Here is a 27,812-nt window from a genome sequence, read left to right as displayed (position 1 = left end):
TGGGTCAAATGCGTGCAGGTAGGACTAGTGTTGATGGGCATCTTGTTGGCTTCGGCAAGTTGGGCCATAGTTCCTGTTTCCGTGCTCTATGACTCTATGATATGAGCCAAATGTGGGCATGTGGGACTAGCTTGGATGGGACATCTTGGTCAGCATGGACATATCATCTTTAAGAAGCGAGTTTGGTAATCTGAAAAACGCAAGGAATCATGGGATTTGTCAAAGGTCACTTGCTATAAAGAAAAAGTGAACGAAGCAATGGCTGTATAAACTGTGTATAAATTCTTATCTTTATTTATGATTTATGTGTAAAAATATATTTAATCTAAGGAACGGGGGTAACAGGAGATCGGGGTGTAACAGCGAGAGACAGGGGGTGGGGGGAGAGACTGGACCGGCGGAGAGACATTCTCGGCAGCTGCACGCACACAGACCCGCGCCTCATCCGTAGCCAGGATCGAACCCGGGTCCCCAGCGCCGCATGTGCTGCCGAACCGCCACTGGACCGTCCCCGTCCCCCCAGAGCCGAGTGACCTATGACCTGGGTATGTGCAGACGGAATACCGAACTCGCTTATTCCACTCCAGTCTTCTATCTTGGGCTTGTCTGCTTATGGCATTTGAAGAAATGCTGTAACATCCAGGTAACTTCCGATTGTGACCCAAAGGAATTGATTCTGAGATTGTGGCATATTGCCAGTAAGTAACTGCATATGAAATAGAGGCAACAGATGGCTGTCTGATCTTTTTACTCAGCTTTTTACTTAGTATGCACTGTATGGTAACTCAGATTTCACTGTACCTTAATTGGTTCATGTGACAATTAAACTGAATCTTGAATCTTGCCATGCAGTTTGGTCAGTGTGATGTTACATGATCTTTTACCTCAGCGTTACTTTCCTGCACTAATTCCTCAGCTCTTAATTCTGTTAATATTCAAATATGTATTGATCAGTGCATACACACACTAGGGACAATTTACATTTACCAAGCCAATTAAGATACGTACCTGTACGTCTTTGGAGTGTGGGAAGATTTAGGACAAAACCCACACAGGTCACGGGGAGAATGTACAAACTCCGTACAGACAGCACCCCCTAGTCGGCAGCATCTCTACCGCTGTGAAACCATGCCACCCTTAGCTATTACTTTTTTTCTGTCTTACTTTTAACGCAGTTTACCTACCAGCTCTGGTCAGCACATGTCTTGTGTATTCTAGGTTGGCTTTATTCTGTTTTAAGACCCTGGTTTCAGATTGACCTTCAGAATGTCATATAAAATTCTATTGTTTCATGAATCCTGTCCCCTGAAGGCTCATTAACTACCTTTTCTCATTACACAATACTAGATCGAAAATAGCCTGTACATTTGTGGGTTTTTCAAGATATTGATTGAGAAAACTATCCCTTGGACAGCCCATAAATGTATCTTCGATGCTATTACTGCTCATTTATCTTTCCCTGTCTGTATGGAAAGTAAAGCTCTCCACCCCCTCCCCATGCCTGTGCTGCATGTGTAAATGTTCTTTTTTTACCCCTCAGTCTGGGTTCAGTAATAACTGAGTCGAATACCACACCTGGAGTTCAAAAACCTTCATTTCCCGCGGGACTTGCTCTTTCTTCTTCTTCGTGAGAGTTAGGAGAGAGCTCAAACGAGTAAGAACAAAAGTAAGACCCGCGGAAAATAAAGGTTTTTGAACTACAGGTGAGGTATTCGACTCAGTTATTACTGAACCCCGACTGAGGGGTAAAAAAGGACATTTACACATGGACCCCTAATTTCTTGAATTATTATATAGCCTATATCTTTGTTTGGATCCTGAATACAATTCCCACCAATGATTTCTGTCCCTTTCTGTTTGTTCTCCAACAAGTTATGCAACATTCTCTCCCTCTCTCCCTCTCCCCTGACTCAGTTTGATGATGGGTCTCGACCCGAAACGTCACCCATTCCTTCTATCCAGAGATGCTACCTGTCCTACTGAGTTACTCCATCATTTTGTGTCTATAGAAACATAGGAACATAGAAAATAGGTGCAGGAGTAGGCCATTCGACCCTTCGAGTCAGCACCGCCATTCAATATGATCATCCAAAACAGTACCTCGTTCCTGCTTTTTCCCCATATCTCTTGATTCCCTTAACTCTAAGAGCTAAATCTAACTCTCTCTTGAAAACATCCAGTGAATTGGCCTCCACTGCCTCATCTCAGTCCTAAATGGCCTTATCCTTATTCTTAAACTGTGACCCCATGTTCTGTACTCCGCAAACATCGGGGAAATATTTCCTGCATTAGCCTGTCCAATCCTTTAAGAATTTTATATCTTTCTATAAGATCACCTCTCATCCTTCTAAATTCCAGTGAATACAAACCCAATCTTCGGTGTAAACCGGCATCTGCAGTTCCTTCCTACACATTTCTCGTGCTCCACTGCAAATCACCTCAAGGTATGCCTGCTTTGAAGAAGTTCTCCTCCTCTATGTGACGAGAGTTCTGCAGCATTCTCTCGTTCTCCCCTTCTCTCAGTCTGAGGAAGGATCTCGACCTGAAGTGTCACCCATTCCTTCTCTCCAGAGATGCTGCCTGAACCGCTGAGTTGCTCCTGCATTTTGTGTCTATCTTAGGTGTAAACCAGCATCTGCAGTTTCTTCCTACACTGATTCTACTGCTCAATGTTGTTAAGCTAAGAACCTTCCTCTCAGTGTTTAATCTATTTTTTTATATTGTTCTGAGTTTGAGCATGAAGGGTATTTTTCAGGCAAGGTTAAGGAAATTTGGCTTTGACTTTTCAAAATGTAAACTATTCACACCTCCAAAACAGGTTCAAAGAAAGGGGAGAGAAAGAATAGCTAATTATTAGGAGAATAGAGAAACCTTTATATCTGGGACTGCTGCCTCTGGAGGCAAATTCGACAAGCAAAAACCGACTGCTAGAAAGCTGAAGTAAATCTGTAAAATGATGGGGATACCCAGCAGGCGGTATAGACAGCAATAGAGTTAACATTCCATCAGAATTGAATTTCCAGCATTATCTGTCTTTAACTCAACAGTCAGATTGTGTTAGCTTTGTCATACAGGCTGAAGTATTCGTAAAACGACACAAATTTAATGGACGAATGAATGGAATCAGTAACATTGATAAAACATTTGCATAATATTTGATTTATTGTAAATCATTAGATTTAATTATAAATCACAGGCTTTCAGAACGGTGGTGCAAATAAATATCCAGGAATCGCTTATTTATAGAAACGTAGAAAATAGGTGCCAGGAGTAGGCCATTCGGCCCTTTGAGCCAGCACCGCCATTCAATATGATCATGGCTGATCATCCAAAATCAGTACACCCGTTCCGGCTTTTTCCCCATATCTCTTGATTCCCTTAACCCTAAGAGCTAAATCTAACTCCCTCTTGAAAACATCCAGTGAATTGGCCTCCACTGCCTTCTGTGGTAGGGAATTCCGCAAACTCACAACTCTCTGGGTGAAAAAGTTTTTCCTCATCTCAACAGCCCTAAATGGCCTGCCCCTTATTCTTAAACTGTGACCCCCTGCTTCTTATACGAAAGAAAATCCGGTTTAACCTCCCCCCCCCCTCCGCGCTAAATCAGTGGCCTAAATGTTTTCAATTCCTGAGTGGTAACCCAATAAAATTGTTGAGAAATATTCACTGCCTTGGTATTTAGTTTGATGACCTGCTATCCTTGAAGATTGGTTTCTGACGAATTACCTACTGTTACAGGGCTGCAGTTATTTCATTTAAATCCACATGAAACACCACGGGCACTGCCCTCAGTATATGGTCAAGACACGAATGCAAGAATTACAGAAGGGCCCAACAGTGTACACAAGGACAAAGGTAAATACTGTCCTATCCAAAGCAGTACTGAGAGAAGCTCGCTAAGTCTTGAATCAATACATCATTTTGTTTTCAATCATTCTCAGGATGTGCTGTAGGTGGACAGGCTGTCTCTAATATACCCAACTAGGCTAGCTGACTTGGCCATTTCAGAAATCAGCAAAGAGACAGCCATATTGTCAATCCGTGTCGCTCTAGATTAGATTAGTTGGAGACACATGAGACTGCAGATACTGGTATCTTGAGCAGGAAACAAACTGCTGGAGGAACTCAACGGGTCAGGCAGCATCCGAGAGGGGAAGGAACGGCCAAGGTTTCAAGTTGGGGCCCATTTTCGATCTCAGATTAGTTTATTGTCATATATTGCAGAGTGCAATTAAATTCTTTGTTCAGGGTGGCACGGTGGCAGAGTTGCTGCCTTACAGCGCTTACAGCGGCAGAGACCCAGGTTCGATCCCAACTACGGGTGCTGTCCGCGCTGATTTTGTACATTCTCCCCGTGACCACGTGGGTTTTCTCCAAGATACTTGGTTTCCTTCCACACTCCAAAGCCTGAAGAAGGGTTTTGGCCCGAAACATTGCCTATTTCCTTCGCTCCATAGATGCTGCCGCACCCGCTGAGATTCTCCAGCACTTTTGTCTACCTCCAAAGACGTACAGGTATGTAGGTAAATTGGCATAAGTGTAAATTGTCTCTTGGGTGTGTAGCATAGTGTTAATGTGCGGGGATCGCTGGTCGGTGAGACGAAGGACCTGTTTCCGCGCTGTATCTCCAAACAGTCACAGGGGCATAATTGCTGAACTTCACCTGGTCATTGTTGTTGATCCTGCCAACAACAGTAGCAATGGCAAACATAAAGATCAAGTTGGCGCTGTACTTGGCCACACAGCCATAGGAAACAGGGAGTGGAGCAAGGGACTGGAAACACAACCGTGAGAGGCACCAGTATGTGAAATTGGAGGAAATGTTATGACCAATTCTAACAGAATGAGGTCTGCCGGTCAAGAAGCCCAGAAGCCAGTTGCAGGTGGAGGCCCCAAGCCTGAGGTTCATTATTGAAGACTGAACTATGGTCAATGAATAGCATCCTTACATAGGTTTTCTTATTGTCAAAGTGATCTGGAGCTGACTGTATTACAAGAGAGATGGCATTCTCCGTAGACCTGGATGCAAATTGATAGTTTTTATTTTACTGCGTCTGGAACGAGCTGCGAGGGGTGGTGATGGAGGCATCTATATTCAATCATAGGGTCTGTTCCTGTGCTGTACTCCATTCTAACTGTTAATTCTGTAATATGGTACTAATGGGACGACAGATGGCACAATGGGCTAAGTGTTCGGCTGGCAACCGGAAGGTAGCCGGTTCGAATCCCGCTTGGAGTGCATACTGTCGTTGTGTCCTTGGGCAAGACACTTCACCCACCTTTGCCTGTGTGTGAATGTGTGTGAATGTGTGTGAGTGACTGGTGGTGGTCGGAGGGGCCGTAGGCACAGATTGGCAGCCACGCTTCCGTCAGTCTGCCCCAGGGCAGCTGTGGCTACAGAAGTAGCTTACCACCACCGAGTGTGACTGAGGAGTGAATGAATAATGCGATGTAAAGCGCCTTGAGTATTAGAAAGGCGCTATATAAATCCCATCCATTATTATTATTAATGACATAAATATAGGCTATTTGGCTCAACCTGTCCTTAGAGTTATAAGCACAAAATGCTGGAGTAACTCAGCGGGACAGGCAGCATCTCTGGAAAGAAGGAATGGGTGATGTTTCGGGTCGAGACCTTTCTTCAGAGATCTCGACCCAAAACATCACCCATTCCTTCTCTCCAGAGATATTGCTTGGCCCGCTGAGTTACTCCAGCATGTTATGTCCATCTTTGGTTTAAACCAGCATCTGCAATTCCTTCCTACAGAGTTATAAAGTTGTACAACATAGAAATGGACCTTTTGCCCTCAGTAGGACTGCGTCCTTCCATGACTTGCCTATTTAAATGTCTGTCTAACTGTTTCATAAACATAATAATTGTATCTGATTCACCACCTCCTCTTCCATGTTGCAGTTCAAGGTCAGGGTTTCAAGGTCAGTTTATTGTCATATGTACCAATTAAGGTACAGTGAAATTCGAATTACCATACAGCCACTCTTAAAAAAAAAGCAATAAGACACACAACTACATAAAAGTTAACATTAACATCCACCACAGCGGATTTCCCATGTTCCTCACTGTGATGCAAGGCCATAAAGTCCAACTTCTTCCTTGTTTATTCTCCCGCGGTCGGGGCAGTCAAACCATCCGCTGTCGTGGCGATTGAAGCTCTCACGTCGTGGCGATCGAAGCTCTCGTGATGGCGATCGAAGCACTCTCGTTGTGGCGATCGAAGCACTCTCGTTGTGGCGATCGAAGCTCTCGTGGTGGCGATCGAAGCTCTCGTGATGGCGATCGAAGCACTCGTTGTGGCGATCGAAGCACTCGTGTCGTGGCGATCGAAGCTCTCGCGTCGTGGCGATCGAAGCTCTCTCGTCGTGGCGATCGAAGCTCTCTCGTCGTGGCGATCGAAGCTCTCGCGTCGTGGCGATCGAAGCACTCGCGTCGTGGCGATCGAAGCTCTCTCGTGATGGCGATCGAAGCTCTCGCGTCGTGGCGATCGAAGCTCTCGCGTGATGGCGATCGAAGCACTCGCGTCGTGGCGATCGAAGCTCTCTCGTGATGGCGATCGAAGCTCTCGCGTCGTGGCGATCGAAGCTCCCGCGTCGTGGCGATCGAAGCTCCCGCGTCGGGGCGATCGAAGCTCCCGCGTCGGGGCGATCGAAGCTCTCGCGTTGTGGCGATTGAAGCGCTCTCGTCGGGGCGATCGAAGCACTCGCGTCGGGGCGATCGAAGCACTCGCGTCGTGGCGATCGAAGCTCTCTCGTCGGGGCGATTGAAGCACTCGCGTCGTGGCGATCGAAGCTCTCTCGTCGTGGCGATCGAAGCTCTCGTGTTGTGGCGATCGAAGCTCTCTCGTCGGGGCGATCGAAGCTCTCTCGTCGGGGCGATCGAAGCTCTCTCGTCGTGGCGATCGAAGCTCCCGCGTCGGGGCGATCGAAGCTCCCGCGTCGTGGTGATCGAAGCACTCGCGTCGTGGCGATCAAAGCTCTCGCGTTGAGGCGATCGAAGCTCCTGCGGTACAGAGGTTCGCAATGTTAAAGTCCGCAGGCTCGCACGGTTGGAGCTCCGAGGTCGATCCCTGGCAAAGGGATCGTGGGCTCCACGATGGTAAGTCCGCAGGTTCCCGTGGTGGAGCTCGCGAAGTCGGTCTCCAGCAAAGGCCGCCAACTCCACGATGCTAGGCCGCAGTGCGGACGGAGATACTATACGGAAAAAATTGCTTCACCGTCGAGGTAAGCGGTTAGAAAAAGTTTTCCCCCACCCTCCACCCACCACCCCCACCCCCCACCCCCACCCCCCACCCCCCACCCCCCACATAAAACAAGCTAAAGAACATTAAAAACATACATTTAACACATACAAACAAACATTTTGTGAAAGCAGGTCTTGCCTCTCAGATCCTTTCTAAAACTCCCACAATGAACCTGTTCCCTCTCATTTTTAATACCACTACTGAGCAGAAGAAATTGACCTATGTCTACTGAGCAGAAGAAATTGTTCTCAGTCTATGCCTTTCGTAATTCCATCAGGTCACTCCTCAGCATCTTTCGTTCAGGGGAAAAAACCGAGCCGATCCAACATCTGCCCATAACTTACTTTAAGTCCTCCTGTCCAGTCACCAACCTGGGAAATAGTGCTCTCTCTCCAACACAATTACATCCTCCCAATTGGCATGGCGGCCAGAAATGCGCTCAGTGTCCAAGTGCGGCTTAACGAATGTTTTGTAATGTTTAACTCCACATTCTACCTGCCACTAACCTAGTAACTATTTTTTTCTTTACTCTCTGCTTTTAGGCTTTCAGCCAATCTGATATCCATTCTGCAACATGCTGACTATCTGTCCCTTTTTGTATCTGCTATGTGACACATTTTCAAAGGCCTTTTGGAGATGTACAAAGGCTATTGCATTATCATTTTTGTTACTTCATAAAAAATAATGCAGTTCATCAAACTACACTTCCCCTTTTAAAGCCATGCTATTTGTTGTTAATTTTTTTTGTTCATAATTTTACATGTCCGTTTTCACCTTTAAAAGCTTTACATTATTTTCCAACAAATTCTGCTAAATTGACAGGTCTTTAATTCTCTGGGCCCATTTGATATTTTTTTTGTAATGCAAGTTCGAAGTTAACTATCTGCCAGCCTTCTGGGGAAACATTTTTTCCTGTTCGTGTTGCAGTGATTCTTCTATCTGTTCCCTTCTCTCTGCTTTCTTTTATAACGAATAAAAGCAGTATGTTGAAAATGTAGTTTTTCTTCCTCTTTGCCATTTTTTTAACCACTTCTCTGTGCATTTTCCCTCGCTTGTACTTGTCTGTGTCCCCTCACCTAATCTCATTTCCCCTTCAGTTTTTCATTCATCCATGGTATTTCATTGGTAGAAAGGAACTGCAGATACTGATTCATAAAAAAAGACAAAGTGCTTGAGTAACTCAGCAGGTCAGGTAGCCTGGAAGACATGAATTGGTTATTTTTTGGCTCGGGATCCTTCTTCAGACTCGCCTTCTTCAGGCCTCCATAATTGGTGTTTAATTTACTTTATTAAAAAGAATACACCTTTAGTGGGCGTTGTTGATAATTAATTTAATTAGCATTGTTATTCCACATAATCGTTTCTCAATATTGTCTGTTTTGTTTACCCAAGTTCTGATCACAGCCCCTTAAAATGAACAATTCTCCAATGTATTTTCATAGACATCTTTCTTTGTGCTTATTCAAATATAGAGGTTTTTGGAAAATAGGTTTGGAAGGATTTGGAGAACGCACAAATGTGTATCAGATCAGGCCTAATCTTACTGAATGTGAAGCATGCTGAATGAGTAACATGACCTGTTACTGCCCCCTGTTACTTTTTTATTGTCATAATTATCTTGCACCTATATTATGATCTAGATTGTTTAGAGTTTCCACGCGTTATGATTTAGTTTAGTTTAGAGATACAGCGTGAAAACAGGTCCCTCGACCCACCGAGTCTGCACATTAACACTATCCTACGCCCACTAGGGACAATTTTACATTTATACCAAGCCAATTAACCCACAAACCTGTGTGAAATGTGGGAGGAAACCAGAGATCCTGGGGGGGTGGAGAAACCCATGCAGGTCACAGGGAGAATGTACAAACTCTATACAGACAAGTATCCATAGTCAGGATCGAACATGTGTCTCCGGTGCTGAAAGGCACCAACTCTACTACTGCGCCATGGTGCCATTTATATATTCATATTTTTAATTGCTAATGCATTTAACTTCAGGAGAGATTTTATTTATTCATGGAACCATGTTAAGATGACATGTCTATAGTTCCCAAGACCTATTTATTTTCCTTACTAGTTTAAAACAAGCAAATTGATGGAAGGATTAGGTCCGCTTACTAGATGAAAATTGCCTTTTTCAGTCTCGTTAAAAAAAATCCAACTTTTCCACACAGTTAACTTTTATCATTGTCTAAATACTAATTTTGCACAACATTTGCTTACTCCACATCCCATTTTTTACAAGTACTTTCTTGAGGGGATGCTTAAGCTAGATATGCCTATAACTGTCTTTTTTAGTTAAAAATTGTCACATCGTGAATACTATCTCCAGGAAGCTTTTTCCGCCTCAGGCAAATGTTAACTTGACAAAGCCTGGACAACCTTGGTGCAGGGGCTTGTGGTTTGTATAGGTGGAGTGTGGAAAAATAAATCTGTAAGAATCTGTAGGACTTGCCAACTGAGTTCTGAATCTGTTGCTTAAAGTGAGTTTGCAACTCTAAATGGGATAAAGATCCCGTTAAAATGATAATTTTCCAAGTGCCTTGTCCAACTAGTGCAGTGGTTCTTAACCTAGGGGTCATGATCCCTTATGGGGGTCGTTTGGGGCTTTGCCAAGGATCATGAAGGGGACACAAATAACATCAATTTGTTGAGCCCATGTTTAGGAACCTACGTTCCACATACAGCGTTTTGTTCACGTATGCGCCCACTGGTGCCAAAAAGGTTAAGAACCACTGAACTAGTTAGTACCAGTAAATGGTGTTGTACATCTCATGATTTTCAGTTTTTTGTGGAAGTAACCAAAAAGATGGATCAAGCCAGAAGAATGGGCATAGTCTATATGAAATTCAGCAAGATTGCTGAATGGTTGAGGCCTTTGATAAGGTCCCACGCAGTAGGTTACTCTGGAAGGTTAGGTCGCATGGGATCCAGGGAGAACTGGATACATAATTGACTTTATAGTAGGATGCAAAGGACAATGGTGGATGTTTTTCAACGTGGAGGCCTGGAACTTGTGAAGTGCCTCGGGGGTTGGTACTCAGCCCATTCTTGACAAGGCCACACTTGGAGTATTGTGTTTATTTTGGTCACCCAGCTCTATGAAAACTGCTATTGGGTGGAACGAGTGCTAAAAAGATTTGAGGATGTTGCCTGGACTTGAGGGACTGAGGTATAGGAAGAAGTTGGGCAGGCTAGGACATTAACCCTTGGGACATAGGAGACTAAGGGATGATCATATAGAGGTGTATGCATTCACAAGGGGCATAGATAAAATTATAGCTTTTCCCAGGTTAGGGAGATTATTAGGGAGAAACATAGGTTTAAGGTGAGGGGAAACATTCAATAGGAGCCCGAGGGGCAATTGTTTTACACAGGGTTGTACGTGTATGGAAATGGTTGAGTCAGGTACAATAATAGCATTTAAAAGAGATTTGGACAGGTACATGGATAGGAAAGGTTTAGAGATTTGGGTTCAACTGTGGGGGAAATAGGACTAACGTAGATGGGCATCTTAGTTGGCATGGAAGAATTGGGCTGTAGGCCCTATTTCTATGCAGTATCTCTACCACTCAAAGCAGGTTATGTTGGTTTTGTTTTCCTTAAGAGATGCTGGTGAAGGAGCTGCAGCAAGACTACAAATTACTTTGTTCCCTCTTTACCAGTAAAATACATCAGTGAATAGCTCCCAGCAGATATGCTGAAGCTGCTCTTCATCTGCTCGATACGAAGGGTTTTGCAGGCAAAATAGGTGCTGCCACATTTTCTTTCTAGTACTTTCATGTCTCATATCTTATGCTATAAAATATATATAAATATATATATTTTGTATACATTTTTATTTTCTAATAGTTTTCAAGAACTTCACCTTTATGAGCTGTTGGATATGATTTGAGTTACTTTTCTGCACAGCTGTCTGTTGTAATCCTAAAAACCGTTGAATGATTTAGCCTATGGATCCTTTGGTTTGACGATCATGTGATGTGGCTGTGATTATTTCACAAGGATTATATTCAACTTTTCATCAGATTAATTTTCTTGATATTTTTGAACAGCACAGAAGCACGAGTAGCTTGAGAACAAAGCATTACAGCTCATAAAATATTTTGCCTTCTCTTGCATAGAGCCGACACATTCAGGAGCAAATAGCCTCTTTCCATATATTTTTCTATCATCTTGTGAATTAGCATTCAATTTGAAATGATGGCAATTAGTCAGGGATATCTAAATGTCCCATTGTGGTTGACGATAGACACAAAATGCTGGAGTAAATCAGCGGGCCTCTACCCAAAACGTCTAGTCTGAAGAAGGGTCTCGACCTGAAACATCACCCATTCTTTCTCTCCAGAGATGCTGCCTGTCCCGCTGAGTTATTCCAGCATTTTGTGTCTATCTTCAGTTTAAACCAGCATTTTGCAGTTCCTTCCTACGCATCTCATTGTGATGTTCATTTTTCAATAGATGCACAAGGATCTTCATCGGGTTTGGCCGGACAGAAGAGGACTTTGCAGGCCAAGGGTCATTTTAGGACCATTGCTCCAAAAGCTAGTCCATCACCAGCAGTGATGACTGCTTCTATTCTGCCTCCATCTACTACCATCAGTGGAATTTCTTGTGGATCCAACATCTCATCAAGTATTCAAGCTAATACATTTTCACCAAAGCCCATTATCATGCCGGCTCGGAACTATGCTTTGATGCCTATTGCTGGTAAAGAGGGGACGTACTCACTTGTAGCTCTGCCACAAGTTGCTGCAGCTCCCTCACAAGCTTCTCTGAAGGTCGACAGGACCAGTGTAACCTGCACTGGTCAGTCACAAGTTTCCACAACATGTAGTAGGTCTTCGGTGGTATCACTTGGAACGACGACACCTCAGGTTGCCACCACTGAAAAGTTACCAATACCACGGTATCAGTCCGTGTGGGCCAAACCAGCTGTGAAGCTACGTGGATCCTCAAAACTGGCAGTAGTAAAGCCTAGTAATCTCCACTGTCTATCCAGAGCAACATCAGTACAGGTTCAGCCAACTGCAATGCCTGGACATTCTCGGATTCGTCCAAGTGTCGCACCACCTAAAACAGAATTGTTGGTTGAAAGTGACAAAGTTGCATTTGCAGCAGCTGAAACCACAGTTTGTACCACATTACCCCGAGATGCTGATATGATGCTCAGACATTCACCCACGTCCAAGTCCGATAAATTGAAAAGAAGCGAAATCAACCGACAAGTATCCCTTACTGTTTCAACTAGCATGGACAGACCCACACTGAACGCTACACCAGCTAAAGATTCTTGTAAACCCAACCCAGATTTGCTGTCAGCCGCGTGCAACCTTTCATCTTGGTCTGTTGTCCAACCTGACCAGCAGACCCCATTAATCTCAAAGCAAAATCAATGTGTTGGTGCCTTGCCACTAATGCAGTTTGGAAATTCTGTTCAGTTTATTGCACCTTCTCCTGCTCCAAAGGGGAAAGTTCCCATTTTACCCTACTCCCAAGTAAAACGTACCATCTTTATTAATCCCAAACAAAGCCAAGCTCCCGTTACTCCATCCACACAATTTGTGTCGAGAATCCGCACGGCAAGTTCAGGAAATGGTGAGCTTACCGATGCGTCTAAAAATATTTGTGTGGTTTCTGATTTTCACAGGGTGGGTGCTCAAAAACCACGCGGCCAGCTGACATTTATACCAGCAGAAAGAATCAGTCCACACACTTCAAAAAAAGTGATTATAAATAGATTAAAGAGGCCAAGCAGCAGTACACTCAAGCACAGATTAGCGAGGAAAAGGAAAGCCACAGATAATGTGGCGATCTCTAAGACAAAGCGGCTCCAGACCTGTGATCTGAGCAAAATGCAGGAAGATGAGAAGGCAAAATGTGATTTTTCTCAGCAATGTGGCCCTTTCAAAGTGAAAGAGGAAACAGTGACAAGTAGAAATTCAGAGAAAACGGCAGCTGTACTGAAAAAGTTTTGTAACATCATGCCAAAACCTGTGGCTGTTATGCAAGCTGTAGCCCCACTGACATTCACAGGAGGAGTTGTTGCTGTCCAGAACCACGACAGTTTGAAATCTGGAGCAGCACCAAGTAATGCACCAGTAAGCAACATTGGTAATTTAGTGCAAGCTGCCAACGCATCTACCAACTTGCAGGGGCACTTGGACGTCCAAGCTTACAAATGCAATGTTTGTCATCGAGGGTTTCAGTTTAAGCACCATCTTCATGATCATTTGAACATTCACTCCAAGAAAAGGCCTTATTGCTGCCGCATTTGCCACAAAGCCTACAGCCACTCGGGCAGCTTGAGCACTCACATGAAGCGATGCCACAGTGAAGTACGGAGGAAGAAGCTAATGTGCTGCGAGTTTTGTTCAAAACAGTTCGGAAATATCGGAGTTTACTTTTTTCATCTAAAGGAAATCCACAAGGTTTTAATCAGCAATGAACACTCCAGCAACTTCCTCACCCAGGATAAGAACGACCAAAGTGGAAAGCCGGAACAGATGGAAACTATGAGCTGCTTGCCTCCATCAAACAGGTAATGTGGAAAACAAATAAAGTGTTTTTGTGACGGTAGTGCGATCTTAGTTATTTCTAGGTTTAACGACTGGTCGATCGTTTCGCTGAACACCTTCGCTCAGCCCGCCTGGACCTACCTGATCTCCCGGTTGCCAAACACTTTAATCCCCCTCCCATTCCCACACTGACCTTTCTGTCTCGGGCCTCCTCCATTGGAGAAACAGCACCTCATATTTTGCTTGGGCAGCTTGCAACCAGCAGTAGCAATATGGATTTCTTTAACTTCAAGTAACCCCTGCGTCCCCCTCTCTCTCCATCCCTACCCCACCCAAGTCGTACCAGCTTCAAAGTCGTCTTGTTGAGTCTCATTGTCTGTAACTCGTTTTCACCCAGCCCACAGCTAACAATGGCCGGTTTCCTTTCTCATTGTTACTATTCTGCATATCTTTCATTCATTTGTTCTATATCTCTCTACATCACCGTCTATATCTCTTGTTTCCCTTTCCCCTGACTCTCAGTCTGAAGTAGAGTCTCGACCCGAAACGTCACCTATTCCTTTTCTCCAGAGGTGCTGTCTGACCCGCTGAGTTACTCCAGCTTTTTGAGTCTATCTAGGTTTAAGTAGTTTTGCTTTGTTTTAGTTTCAGAGATATCTATATATAACTCAAAGTCTCATCTTGTATGTATGTATGTATGTATGTATGTATGTATGTATGTATGTATGTATGTATGTATGTATGTATGTATGTATGTATGTATGTATGTATGTATGTATGTATGTATGTATGTATGTATGTATGTATGTATGTATGTATGTATGTATGTATGTATGTATGTATGTATGTTTCTGAAATACAGCCAAAACCACTACACGATAGCACAACAATTTTTGGGGCACCTCACTCACCATTCGCCTGCGGTGTGCAGTATTAAGTTTCGTTATATTTTAAAAGTAATTCACTTTATAAACTTTAATTAACTTTGAATGGGCCAAGTTTCATCATGGCAATCCTCCTTTGATTCAAGAGCGTTTAATTGTCTTATGGACAGCGACCGCAACAATGTAATTAGGGACATTGAGACATACACGGAAACAGGCTCTCCAGCCCATCTCGTTCATGCCAACCAAGAAGCCCCATTTAAGCTACTCCCACTGGCCCAGGTTTGGCCCACATTCCTCTATACCTTTCCTATCCATGTACCTGTCCAAATGTCTTTTAAATGTTGTTATGGTACCTGCCTTAACTACTTCCTCTGGCAACTCCAAAAATGCAACACCTCGCACTTACCTGAATCAAAGTCCATTGGCAATTCCTCAGTCCACTTGCACTGTTGATCAAGATCCCACTGTAATTCTGATAACCATCTTCACCCACTATAATACCCCCTACTTTAGTGACATCCGCATGCTCACTAATCATGCTTTGTACATTCTCACCCAAATCATTGATGTAGATGACAAACAGCAAGGGCCCAGCACCAACGGTAGCTAATAGCCCCTAATCAAGACAACATTCACATAAACCTCCTCTGCATCCTTCCCAACGCCCCCATATCTGTCTTATAGTGGGGCGACAAGAACTGCACACGTTACTTCAAATGCAGCCTTACCAGAGTCCTGAGTTACTCCAACATTTTGTGTCTATCTCTGGTGTAAACCAGCATCTGTAGTTCCTTCCCACACACAGTCCCATAAAGCTGCATCAGGACATGCTAATTTGTATTATATGCAATGCGCAGATCTATGAAGGCAAGCACATCATATGCCTTCTTTACCACTCTATTTACTTGTGTGTTGCTGCTTTCAGGAAGTTATGGACTTGGACCTCAAGATCCCTCTGTACACCGATGTTGTTAAGGGTCAGGACATTAATTGTATTTTTTTCCTTACATTCGACCTCTGAAAGTGCAACATCTCACAGTGACTCGGATTAAACTCCATCTGCCATTTCTCCACCCATTTCTTTAGGTGATCTACATCCCGCTCTATACTTTGACAGCCTTCCTCACAGTCCATGACCCCAGCAACGTTTGCGTCATCTGCAAACCTACTAACCCATCTGTCTACATTTACGTCCAAATCATTTATATGTATCACAAACAGCAACGGTCCCAGCACAGATCTCTGCGGAGCTCCACTGGTCATAGACCTCCAGCCTGAATGTTGTCTTTCCACCACAACCCTCTGTTGTCTATCAGTAAGTCAATGATGTATCTATAAGACCAAGTCACTATTAATCCCATGCATTTTAATCTTCTGGATCAGCCTACCATGGGGGGCTGTATCAAATGCGTAACTAAAATCCATGTAGGCAGCATCCACAGCCCTAGCCTCGTCTATCACGTTTGTCACCCCCATCAAAAAACGTGGTCAAGTTAGTAAGACACGACCTGCCATGTACAAAGCCTTCCAGAGCAGCACATCATGCGGAACCATTATCAAAGGCCCTGCTGAAGTATACATAGACTACATCTATCACCCTTCCCTCATCAACCTTGGTTACTTTTTCAAATATCTCTTATCAAATTCATGAGAAATGATTGCCCAGCTACAAAACCATGCTGATCAATCGCTGTCTATCCAATGAATGTATATCTTATCCCTCAGAATTTTCTCCAGTAACTTTCCTACCACAGATGTTAGGCTTATTGATCTATAAGATCCATTTTTACCTTTGCAGCCTTTCTTTAAATAAAAAGGCACTCTTTTCAACAGGTGCTAGTGTGAGGATGTTTCTGGGTGCTGTTACTGAGAAATTTCAGAGTTAAATAGCCTGGCATAAATTGAAGATAGTCCTGTCCTACTTGAGAACAGGCATCTTGTAGAAGCGTATAAAATTGTGAGAGAAATAGATTGGGTAGATGCACAGTCTCTTGCCCAGAGTAGGTGAATCAAGGACCAGGGGACATAAGTTTAATGTGGAAAAGATTTAATAGCAATCTGAGGGGTAACTTTTTCACACAAAGTGTGGAACGAGCTGCGGAGGAGGTAGTTGACGCAGGGACTATCCCAACGTTTAAGAAACAGTCTGACAGGTAAATGGATAGGGCAAATTTGAGGGATACAGACCAAATTGTTACAGGTGGGATTAGTGTAACTGGGACATGTTGGCTGGTGTGGGCTAGTTGGGCTGAAGGGCCTGTTTCCATGCAGTACGACCATCTGAAGAGGGGAAATTTATAACAAAGGGAAAACAGAAATCCACTCTCCTCACTTCAGGATTCCAGTATAAAAATCTACACAATTAAAGTATGTGCTTGCATGATATATTTCTCACTAAATTAACATAGAAACATAGAAAATAGGTGCAGGAGTAGGCCATTCAGCCGTTCGAGCCTGCACCGCCATTCAATATGATCATGGCTGATCATCCAACTCAGTTTCCCATACCTGCCTTCTCTCCATACCCCCTGATCCCTTTAGCCACAAGGGCCACATCTAACTCTCTCTTAAATATAGCCAATGAACTTGCCTCAACTACCTTCTGTGGCAGAGAATTCCACAGATTCACCACTCTCTGTGTATTCCACAGATTCACCACTCTCTGTGTATTCCACAGATTCACCACTCTCTGTGTATTCCACAGATTCACCACTCTCTGTGTATTAAGGATAAACTATGATGCAATTTTCTCCTTGTCTCTCTGACGGAGTTCCGAAGTTCTCCTCCTCTTGCCGATGAGAGTTCTACATCACCATCCGAATCTCTCGTTTCCCTTTCCTCTGACTCTAGGTCTGAAGAACGTCACCTATTGCTTTTCTCCAGAGATGCTGTCTGACCTGCTGAGTTACTCCAGCTTTTTGTGTTTATTATGCGATGAATGTGCATTGTATAAATGTTGTCCTCGTTTCACAGAGATCTGCCTCACATGCACCACATATGTTTTCTCAATTCATCTGGTATTTATATGCCATGACTACGATTGAGCAAGGGTGAAGCCTTGTGCACGTTTCAGTATGTGCCTTTCAGTAGCTTTGTGAGGCACATCCAAGAGCTTCCATGTTGTCGTGAAAGGTCAGTCTAAACTCAGAAGATCAAATAATGCTCCAACCTAAAGTTGCCAGCAGTCAGTGTCTTCATCAGTTCATTCCGTCTGAGTCGCACCAAACCTGGGTTTACAGCTGTGTTTAGATCTGTGTGACAATTGGTGAAATATGGCAACATGTGGATTGTCACCTTGTCGTGGTGGAGAAGCTTGTGTGATCCTGAGATCCTGAGAGCGATGCTGTCTGGAGCTATGCTCCTGATAGGGCCACCCATGGCGGTAAGGTCGAGGGGGAGGTCTCTGGCAAAGAGCAATCCAACCAAGACCTCAACGGTGGAACAGGCGAAGGGCGATGGTTGACCTTAGTGGAGCGTCACAATGGCTGGGAAGGCGGATGAAGGCTGCAGCAGAAAAAGGTCTCCGGTCGTCTTGGACTCCATGCCACTGGATCCTGACCCAGATCTGTCAAGGAGGTCTGTGCACCAGTCTCCCCACGTTAAACAAAGTCACACACAGGCATCCTCCATATAGGGAATAGCACCCTGGAGACACCCATGGTCAGCCACGACCGAAGGGGGCCTAGGAAGAAGTAAACTGGTAATGTGTGGAGACCTCACGGGTAAAGATGTTAATTACATATCTTTGCGATGACTTTCTTCCCCCTCTCCATACCATTTCTTAGATTTGTAAAAGATATTGGTGAACACCTCTGCTAGCTGTTCAGGTATCAGTTCCCTGCTGAGTGCCAGGAGGATCATGCAGTCTCGCCTTCATTGCTAAAATTACTAGCGACTGCCCTCTGGCCTTTTGTTTCTGCCAAATGTTCCCCTTCTGCTTTGAGATGTGTAATTTCACTATCGCGGTTACATCACTGCCTCTTGTTCTCAAGTGTATTTACTGAGTAATTACTGTGATGTTTCAGCCAATATTTTTAAAAGTTGACATGCCATTTAAATGCTAGAAACATGACAATTAGTCACAACATCAATTCCACTTATATTGAAAGCTACCATCTCCACCTGTACTGTGAATCTCACACATACCCTTCTGGGTATTGATGGTTGTGTTGCTTAATGCCTAAAACAGCTTATGTAGCAGGGGACTAGACAGACGCTTCATATAAGATGGACACAAAATGCTGGAGTAACTCAGTGGAACAGGCAGCATCTCTGGATAGAAGGGATGGCTGATGTTTCGGGTTGAGACCCTTCCCGGAAAGTCATCCATTCCTTCTATCCTGAGATGCTGCTTGTCCCGCTGAGTTACTCCAGCATTTTGTGTCGATCTTCAGCGTAAACCAGTTCCCTCCTACACACGTCATGCTTCATATTAATCATTCTTTCAAAAGCAACTGATGTCATCGCTCCCTTATTTGACAAGGACCTTTTATTTTAATATTTCAGGCAAATATTTGTTTAACTGTGGGGAAATTCAAGCACCCAGCAATCCTAAGTCAGATATAAAGACTTGAAAAATGCTCACCCTCTGCCCCAGTACCCCCCAAAAAAGGAAACATTCCTTGTTATCATGTACGTTTGCCACTTTTCATACAAATCATCGTTGCTCAACATATGGATCAGTTTAGACACAAAATAGTGGAGTAACTCAGCAGTACAGGCAACACCTCTGACGAGAAGGAATGGGTAACGTTTCGGGTTGAGACCCTTCTTCAGACTGATGTCAGGGGAGAGGGAGGTATATAGATAAGGAATTGTATAGATAAGGAAGTGTAAGGTGTGAAAACAGGACAAAGGGAATGGAGTTCAAGGAACATGTAGAATGTATGGCACCTCATCTCTGCGCCCTACATGAGGTGTTCCATACCAGGATATCGGAGATGTCTTCATTCTTTAGGGAACGGGGGTTCTCCTCTCCCATTATGGATGAGGCCCTCACTAAGGTCTCCTCAATAGCCCGCAGCTCTGCACTTTCTCCACCCCCCCCCCCCCTCCCCCCTCAGTTGTAATAGAGACAGAGTCCTCCTCGTCCTCACTTTCCATCCCAATAGCTGTCGCAGACAGCTCATAATCCTCCCAACATTTTTGACACCTCCAACAGGATCCCACCACTAGGCAAACCTTCCTTTCCTCTCCTCTGCTTTCTGCTGCGACTGTTCCTTCCACAACTCCCTGGTCAACTCATCCCTTCCCACCCAAACCACCCCTTCTCCATGTACTTTCTCCTGCAAACGTGGGAGATGCAACACCTGTCCCTTTACTTCACCCCTCGACTCCGTCCAAGGACCCCAACAGTCTTTTCAGGTGAGGCAGAGGTTCGCTTGCACCTCCTCCAACCTCATCTACTGTATCCGCTGTTCCAGGTGTGGACTGTATATTGGCGAGACCAAACACAGGCTCGGCGATCGTTTTGCTGAACACCTCCGCTCAGTCCGCCTTAACCTACCTGATCTCCTGGTTGCTAAACACTCCCACTCCCATTCCCACACTGACCTTTCTGTCCTGGGCCTCCTCCATTGTCAGAGTGAGGCCCAGCGCAAATTGGAGGAACAGCACCTCATATTTTGCTTGGGCAACTTACACCCCAGCAGTATGAACATTGACTTCTCTAACTTCAAGTAACCCTTGCTTTCCCTCCCTCTTCTTCTCTCCCCTTCCCAGTTCTCTGACCAGTCTTACTCTCTTTTTGCTTTGTTGTTACCTTCTCCCAACTAACAATGATCTATGCTACGTTTTCCATGATATCCATTCACTTTGACCTGTTTTCACACCTACATTTCCTTATCTATGTACTTCCTTATCTATGTACCTCCCATTCCCCTGACATTAGTCTGAAGAAGGGTCTCGACCCGAAACGTCACCCATTCCTTCTCTCCAGAGATGCTGCCTGTCCTTCTGAGTTACTCTACCCTTTAGTGTCCATCTTCGGTTTAATCTGCAGGTCCTTCCTGCACATATGGATCAGTTTGCCAGTTGACGTTAAATTATGAGCAGTTTTATCAAGTGTGTTTTATTTATTTATAATTTATAATAAAACTCCAATAACCTGGCACACAGTGCTTCAGTGATAGCAGACTGGTGAATTTGGATGTTATACCTAATAATGCCCCCAACATGGTTTTTATTGTTATAATATTTTTTCCATGGAATCCTTTACGTTTAATGGAAGCACTAGAACTGGGATGCCAGTGAGATGAAAGGGAGAGTGATAAACATGACAGGGTGAGCCAGATGCCAAACCATGGGGATTTCTGAAGTCTGATGGCCATTTATTAGTTGTGTACATTATTTCTCATTGCACGAAGGGTCTCAACCCAAAACGTCACCCATTGCTTCTATCCATATATGCTGCCCGTCCCGCTGAGTCCCTCCAGCATTATGTGTCCACGGTGTAAACCAGCATCTGCAGTTCCTTCTTATACGTTTCCCACCGTATGTCTGAGAGATGGGCGGTCACGGCGGCGCAGCGGTAGAGTTTCTGCCTTGCAGCGATTACAACCACGGAGACCCGGGTCCGCTCTCGACTACGAGTGCTGGCGTTACGGAGTTTGTACGTTCTCCTGGTGACCGTTTGAGTTTTCCCCGAAATCTTCTGTTTCCAAATCTTCTGTTTCCCACACTCCAAAGACGTACAGGTTTGTACATTAATTGGCTTAGGTTTGTGTACTTGGTATAAGTGTCAATTGTCCCTAGTGTGTGCAGGATAGTGTTAATGTGCAGGGATCGCAGGTCGCTGCGAACTCGGTGGGCTGAAGGGCCTGTTTCCGCGCTGTATCTCTAAACTAACAAACTAAACTAAACTAAAATAAGGTATATTTCCCCTTGTAATTGATTAGACTCTCAACCAAGTGGCCGTCAAATGTTACAACCAAGAGTGGGTTGTACTTTGAATCTTTTTTAGGTAGGAATCAACAATAAATTACATTTGTACTTCGGAAGTAAAAGGGCGGTGGCTGAGCTTGTCTTTGAGCTCCAGAGATTACATCGATAGTGCCTCCGTTAAAGTTCAGTCAGCCAATTGATTATAGATAGTGATTAAATATAATCTGTATTTTCTGCAATTATCAGATGCTATCATTTAAAAAAAAGTGAATTAAAATTGTATGGGGCATTAACGGAGCATCATCCAATGGTTGATAAGATTTGCCAGTGTGGCAAGTTTGGAGCTGCTACATTGAAGGGATGGGGCCTTGTGTGTTATGAGGTACAAGCCCATACTGCTCATGTTCATCGATGGTGATATGGGCGTCGTGAGGCTGCTGCCTGTTTCAGGGATCCTGTTTACCATTTGGCGTGAGTTGTAGATATATAGCGTGGACAACTGCTCCACAGAGGGTGGTATTGATTCACACAGTCATGGGTTGAATTTCTAATGAATTACCTAATCTTGACTCAGGCAGTGGTGAAACGTAATCACTGGAAAGTGCACATGTGGCTGATAGATGCGCAAGGCTAATCACCAAAAAGACCCTGCTTAAATTAGCATCCTCCCCCCTCTAACTCTCCTGAGAGTAGATATCACCATTGATGGACATGAGTTACAGGCTTTCAACATTTGGACGGTATTTTTTCATCCAGTAATGTAATTAGTGTAATTAATAGAGCAGGAGCAGGATGTGGGTTTGTGATGCAGGTTCTCTGCAGTGGAAGTTCTCAGAAGGTAGACACAAAAACCTGGAGTAACTCAGTGAGTCAGATAGCATCACTGGATTCAGGTTGAGACCCTTCTTCACACCCAGTTCTTAAAGTCTTGCCCAAACTATTTCTGAGGTTTTAGCTGAGACTGAATATTTCCCGACTGAGCTGGAAAGAAAATTTCAAGATGTATCATCATGACCACATTCAGAGCATGACCTACTTGCTCTTTGATCTGACTAACATAAGACTTGAGAAATAATGACTTTTAACTTTATTTTAATTACTTCAGCTATGATATCACCATTGGTTACCTGATTTTAATTGCTCTTTAAACTCCTTTTAAAATGTTATTTAGGACCATGTTGCCAAACACCAGACCGAAGTTGTAAAATGTGGAAATTAATTAATTAATGATGAATGACAATAAAGTGGACAAAAAAGAGCCCTTTAAGTGTATGTGTTTTTCAACACTGTAATTCAGGCCTGGAGAACCTCCATCCTGTTATAAGGTCATGTCATAAGTGATAGGAGTAGAATTAGGCCATTCGGCCCATCAAGTCTACTCTGCCATTCAATCATGGCTGATCTATCTCTCCTAACCCCATTCTCCTGCCTTCTCCCCATAACCTCTCAACACCTGTACTAATCAAGAATCTATCTATATCTGCCTTAAGAATATCCACTGACTTGGTCTCCACAGCCGTCTGTGGCAAATAATTCCACAGATTCACCACCCTCTGACTAAAGAAATTTCTCCTCATCTCCATCCTAAACAAACATCCTTTAATTCTGAGGCTATGACCTCTAGTCCTAGACTCTCCCACTAGTGGAAACATCCTCTAGTTAGCCCTTATTTTTTGAGAGTTTGCAGAATTTGTAGCTGAAGTAAACATTTGCCAGTGGAGGTAGTGAAATTAGGTGAGGCACCAGAGATCAGAACACGCAAATGGCATAATTAATAAAGAAAACAACTCAATTCATGTAGGATTCAGCATAAAGGTTCTTGAAAGAACGGACAAGGAGTGAGTCATATTTTTAAATAGAATGTGTAACTGGATGGTGTTGTTGAGTCTCTGTTCTAATATTTTGGCTATGATCCAGGAGGCCGGCTTTATATTCGGGTGTAATTTTGTAAATTTGATGCGGAGAGTCGTACATCAAGGAGTAAGGCTCTGTGGCATAACCCATCCATGTTGACTAAGATGGCCCATTTAAGCTAGTCCCGTTTACCCACATTGGGCCCATATCCCTCTAATTCATTCCTCTCTATTTACCTGTCCAAATGTCTTTAAAAATGTACCTTTTGTACCTTTCTTCCATATACCTACCACCCTCTTGTGTGCAAAAAGTTGCTGGAAAACGTTAGCCATCTTCCAATCATTTTTCACCTCACCCTGGCTAACTTTAGTTTACTTTTAGTCACTGTGGCTCAGCGGTAGTGTTGCTGCCTTACAGCAAAAATACAGCGCCGGAGACCCTGGTTCGATCCTGACTACGGGCGCTGTTTGTACGGAGGTTGCACGTTCTCCCTGTGACCTGCGTGGGTTTTCTCCAAGATCTTCGGTTTCCTCCCACATTCCAAAGATGTACAAGTTTGTAGGTTAATTGGCTTGATAAAAATGTAAAAATTGTCCGGTATAAAATTGCCCAACTTCCAGTATAGTCCCTGGTGAACTCTTCGGAAGGTACAAGGTACAGATACAGCACAGGAACAGGCCCTTTGGCCCACCGACTCCGCATCAACCAGTGATCCCCCCCATACACTAGTACTATCCTATACACGTGGGACAATTTACAATTTTTACTGAAGCCAATTAACCTACAAATCAGATTTTTGATTGTGGGAGGAAACCGGAGCACCCGGTCAAAACCCACGCGGTCACAGGGAGAACGTACAAACTCCATACACCACCCGTAGTCAGGATTGGACCCATGTCTCTAGAGCTGTAAAGCAGCAAGTCTACTGCTGCGCCACGTTGCCACCCATAAATGTTGCATTATTTTACCCAGAGTTGCTGCAATTTCTTCTCTAACTTCCCACGGTATTTTTGGATATATCAGATCAGGTCCTGGAAATGCATCTACCTTCATACCCAATATCTCCTCAACTGAATATCCTCAAGACGTATCCATCTTTGGTATTATCCAACATCTGCAGTTCATTTTTATTATATCCTCAAGACATCCCCACTGACATTCCTGTGTTCACTCATCTTCATGTCTTTCTCCATGTAAAAATAGTGGAGAAATATTCATTGAGGACCTTGCCCATCCCCACACATAGATCGTATGTACACCACACGCATATGGAGGGAGCAAAGACCGCTCCCTCCATAACTCCCTTGTCAATTCTTCCCTTCCCTCTCGTACCACCCCCTCCCCGGGCACTTTCCCTTGCAACCGCAAGAGATGCAACACTTGTCCCTTTACCTCCCCCCTCGTTCAAGGACCCAAGCAGTCGTTCCAGGTGCGACAGAGGTTTACCTGCATCTCCTCCAACCTCATCTATTGCATCCGCTGCTCTAGATGTCAGCAGATCTATATCGGTGAGACCAAGCGGAGGTTGGGCGATCGTTTCGCCGAACACCTCCGCTCGGTCCGCAATAACCAAGCTGACCTCCCGGTGGCTCAGCACTTCAACTCCCCCTCCCACTCCGTCTCCGAACTCTCTGTCCTGGGTCTCCTCCATGGCCACAGCGAGCAGCACCGGAAATTGGAGGAACAGCACCTCATATTCCGCTTGGGGAGTCTGCATCCTGGGGGCATGAACATCGAATTCTCCCAATTTTGTTAGTCCTTGCTATCTCCTCCCCTTCCTCAGTCCCCCTGCTGTCTCCTCCCATCCCCCAGCCTTCGGGCTCCTCCTCCTTTTTCCTTTCTAGTCCCCGCCCCCCCCCACCCCCAATCAGTCTGAAGAAGGGTTTCGGCCCGAAACGTTGCCTATTTCTTCCTCCTCTGGCAGCTCGTTCCACACACCCACCACCTTTTGCGTGAGAGGGAAAAGAAAAAGAGCAGGAGTTCTGAAATTACAACAGGCAATAATGGAAGTATATGTATCAGCATCTGGAGTAAGGAATCAATATAAAATACTACAATTATTCATTTGATCTGGAAAAATAAGTGAACAGCATAGCAATGAAAACGTTAAAAAAAAACACGAGATGTGGGTAAAATTGCCCACTGCAGCACTTAAAAGGGAAAATAGGGTGATAGTGATATGGCAGAGATTTTTCGATATGACTGTAGGAAGAAACATAATAAAGTTAACGACTTAAAAAGAGATGAAGACAGGATGAATAACTCAGGTTGTGGGCGGACAATTCTATTCTGAATGGAAACAGGAGATTCTGGTGAAACTGCACACGATCCATTGGTATGAGCAGATGAATAATAAGATTGCAATGTTCTAAAGCTCAACGGTTTATGTTCAGTAATATTAAATTCAAAAGTTGTTAAGAGTCCTGCCAGGAATGTGAGGACCTAAGATTAAAACATAATGGAATTGTGCAGCAGGTGTATCAGCATCTGGAGTAAGGGAATAATCTGGGTTCCAATTTGTCATTAAAACTGAAAAAAAAGTTAAGGGAGTTGCAAGGAAAAAAACAAACAAAAACAAAAACGTGGTGAAATTATTCACAACTTAAAAGAACGTGACAAGATGGTGAGATAGCAGAGATACGTATTTCAATATGACTGTAGGTAGGCAGAAACAGTTAAAGAGCCGAGAGACAAAGATTACATGAAGAGCTAAGATGGTGGGTGGGCTATTCTGACTGGAACAGGAAAAGGTTGGTAAAGAAGCATAAATGCCGCTAGTATCAAGAGATAAACAACAGGATGGTGATTTCCCCATTCTAAACCCATGGATCCATAGGTTAGTTAATCTACTGAAAATGAAGATGAAGATTCAAGAGCAGGCGTCTCCTTGTTTGAAGGGTTTATAACAGGAGGCGGAGACATAGTTCACTTTGCACTTACTGCCATTCTAGCTCGTATATTAATTTCATTTATTCATGCTTGAATGTCCACGTTGAAACTATAATGTTGCACTAACACCATTCAACCAGGGGCAACCCAAAGTCTGAAGGATTGGCTGTTTAACATTGAAGTGAAAAACGTCTTCATTCATTGGGTTGTAATTATCTATGCAGGAGGACAATGGACATGTTTAATAACCATATAACCATATAACAATTACAGCACGGAAACAGGCCATCTCGGCCCTACAAGTCCGCGCCGAACATCAATAATGTTTAATTATTAATGTTTTATGTGTCATTCCTAACTGTCCACTGTATGTCGTTGTCACTTGCGGGCGGAGCACCAAGGCAAATTCCTTGTATGTGAATACTTGGCCAATAAACAAATTCATTCATTCATTCATTCATTCATTCATTCATTCAGTTACTGGATATATTCAGAGCAGCGTTTATAGTCGTAGAATCATAAAGCATGAAAACTTGTCCTTTGACCTAACGTCCATGCCGACCAAATTGCCCATCTAAGCTAGTCCCATTTGAACTGTTTGGCCCGTCGCTAAAAACCTTTTGAATCTATGTACCTGATCAAGTGCCTTTTAAATGCTTCAACCACCTCTCTCTCTGACAGCCATATACCCGCCGCTCTCTGAGTGAAAAAGTCACCCTCTGGTTCTTATTAAATCTTGTCCCTTTCACCTTAAACCTATGTCCTCTGCTTTTTGATTCCCCTATCACGACTCGTGATTGCATACAACTCTATAAGACTACCCCTCAACGTCCTGCGCTCCAAGGAAAAAAAGTCCTATCCTGCCCAACCTTTCCGTAAGGCGCAGGCTCTCTTGTCCTGACAACGTCATTGTAAATCTTCTCTGCATTCTTTCCAGCTTAATGGCATTGAGCTGTTGTCAGATAATTGAATTTTGATAAAGTTGAGCTTGAGGATCATTCGTGTTCTAACAAGAGCAGGCAAGAGCTGCTGTCCAGCCTACTCCTGATACACGTGTTCAATGCCGTACCATCTCTCTGCAGAGGGTGGGACTGGGGCAGGAAACCTGACCAAGTTGCGGCAACAGATTCCAATGAAAAATGTGGAAATGAGAAGTAATCTGGCCGTAAATGTAGATGGGTTGGTAAGTAAGTTTTTTTGGTGACACCAAAATGAGATGAGTTGCAGACAGTGAGGATGGCTGTCAGAGAATAGACTGGGATAATAGATCTGCAGAAATGGCTGGAGACATGGCAGATGGATTTGAACTCGAGCAAGTGTGAGGTCATCAGGTCTTAAGGAATAGGAGTAGAATTCGGCCATTCGGCCCATCAAGTCTACTCTGCCATTCAATCATGGCTGATCTATCTCTCCATCCTAACCCCCAATCTCCTGCCTTCTCCCCATAACCTCTGACACCTGTACAAGGTGCTACACTTTGGGAGGTTGAATGTAAGGGGAAGGCATACAGTTAATGGGAAGAC

The 27,812-nt window shown here is 44.0% G+C and overlaps 1 protein-coding gene and 1 long non-coding RNA gene across 6 annotated transcripts in view; one reads left to right on the top strand and one right to left on the bottom strand.

The window, feature by feature from the left end:
• Window positions 1-27,812, top strand: part of znf438 (zinc finger protein 438) — a 191,176-nt gene that overhangs the window by 149,166 nt on the left and 14,198 nt on the right. For 3 of the 5 annotated variants that reach the window (XM_033045230.1, XM_033045249.1, XM_033045257.1), the window contains one exon: window positions 11,721-13,800. In XM_033045230.1, coding sequence (XP_032901121.1) covers window positions 11,721-13,800 — 2,080 coding nt within the window. Of the gene's footprint in view, window positions 1-3,738; window positions 3,856-11,720; window positions 13,801-27,812 lie in introns of all 5 variants that reach the window. The other 2 variants (XM_033045221.1, XM_033045239.1) reach the window with 1 other exon arrangement.
• On the bottom strand, window positions 17,565-24,540 carry LOC116988500. The gene is made up of 3 exons (XR_004415965.1): window positions 24,488-24,540; window positions 19,891-19,896; window positions 17,565-17,578 (listed from the first exon to the last, which is right to left on the bottom strand). It is a non-coding gene; the product is annotated as an uncharacterized LOC116988500 (long non-coding RNA).

This window comes from Amblyraja radiata, chromosome 2 (genome assembly GCF_010909765.2).
Source record: "Amblyraja radiata isolate CabotCenter1 chromosome 2, sAmbRad1.1.pri, whole genome shotgun sequence".
NCBI classification, from domain to species: Eukaryota; Metazoa; Chordata; class Chondrichthyes; order Rajiformes; family Rajidae; genus Amblyraja; species Amblyraja radiata.
The sequence above is the reverse complement of the archived record's forward strand: the minus strand, read 5'-3'. Positions and strand labels throughout refer to the sequence as shown.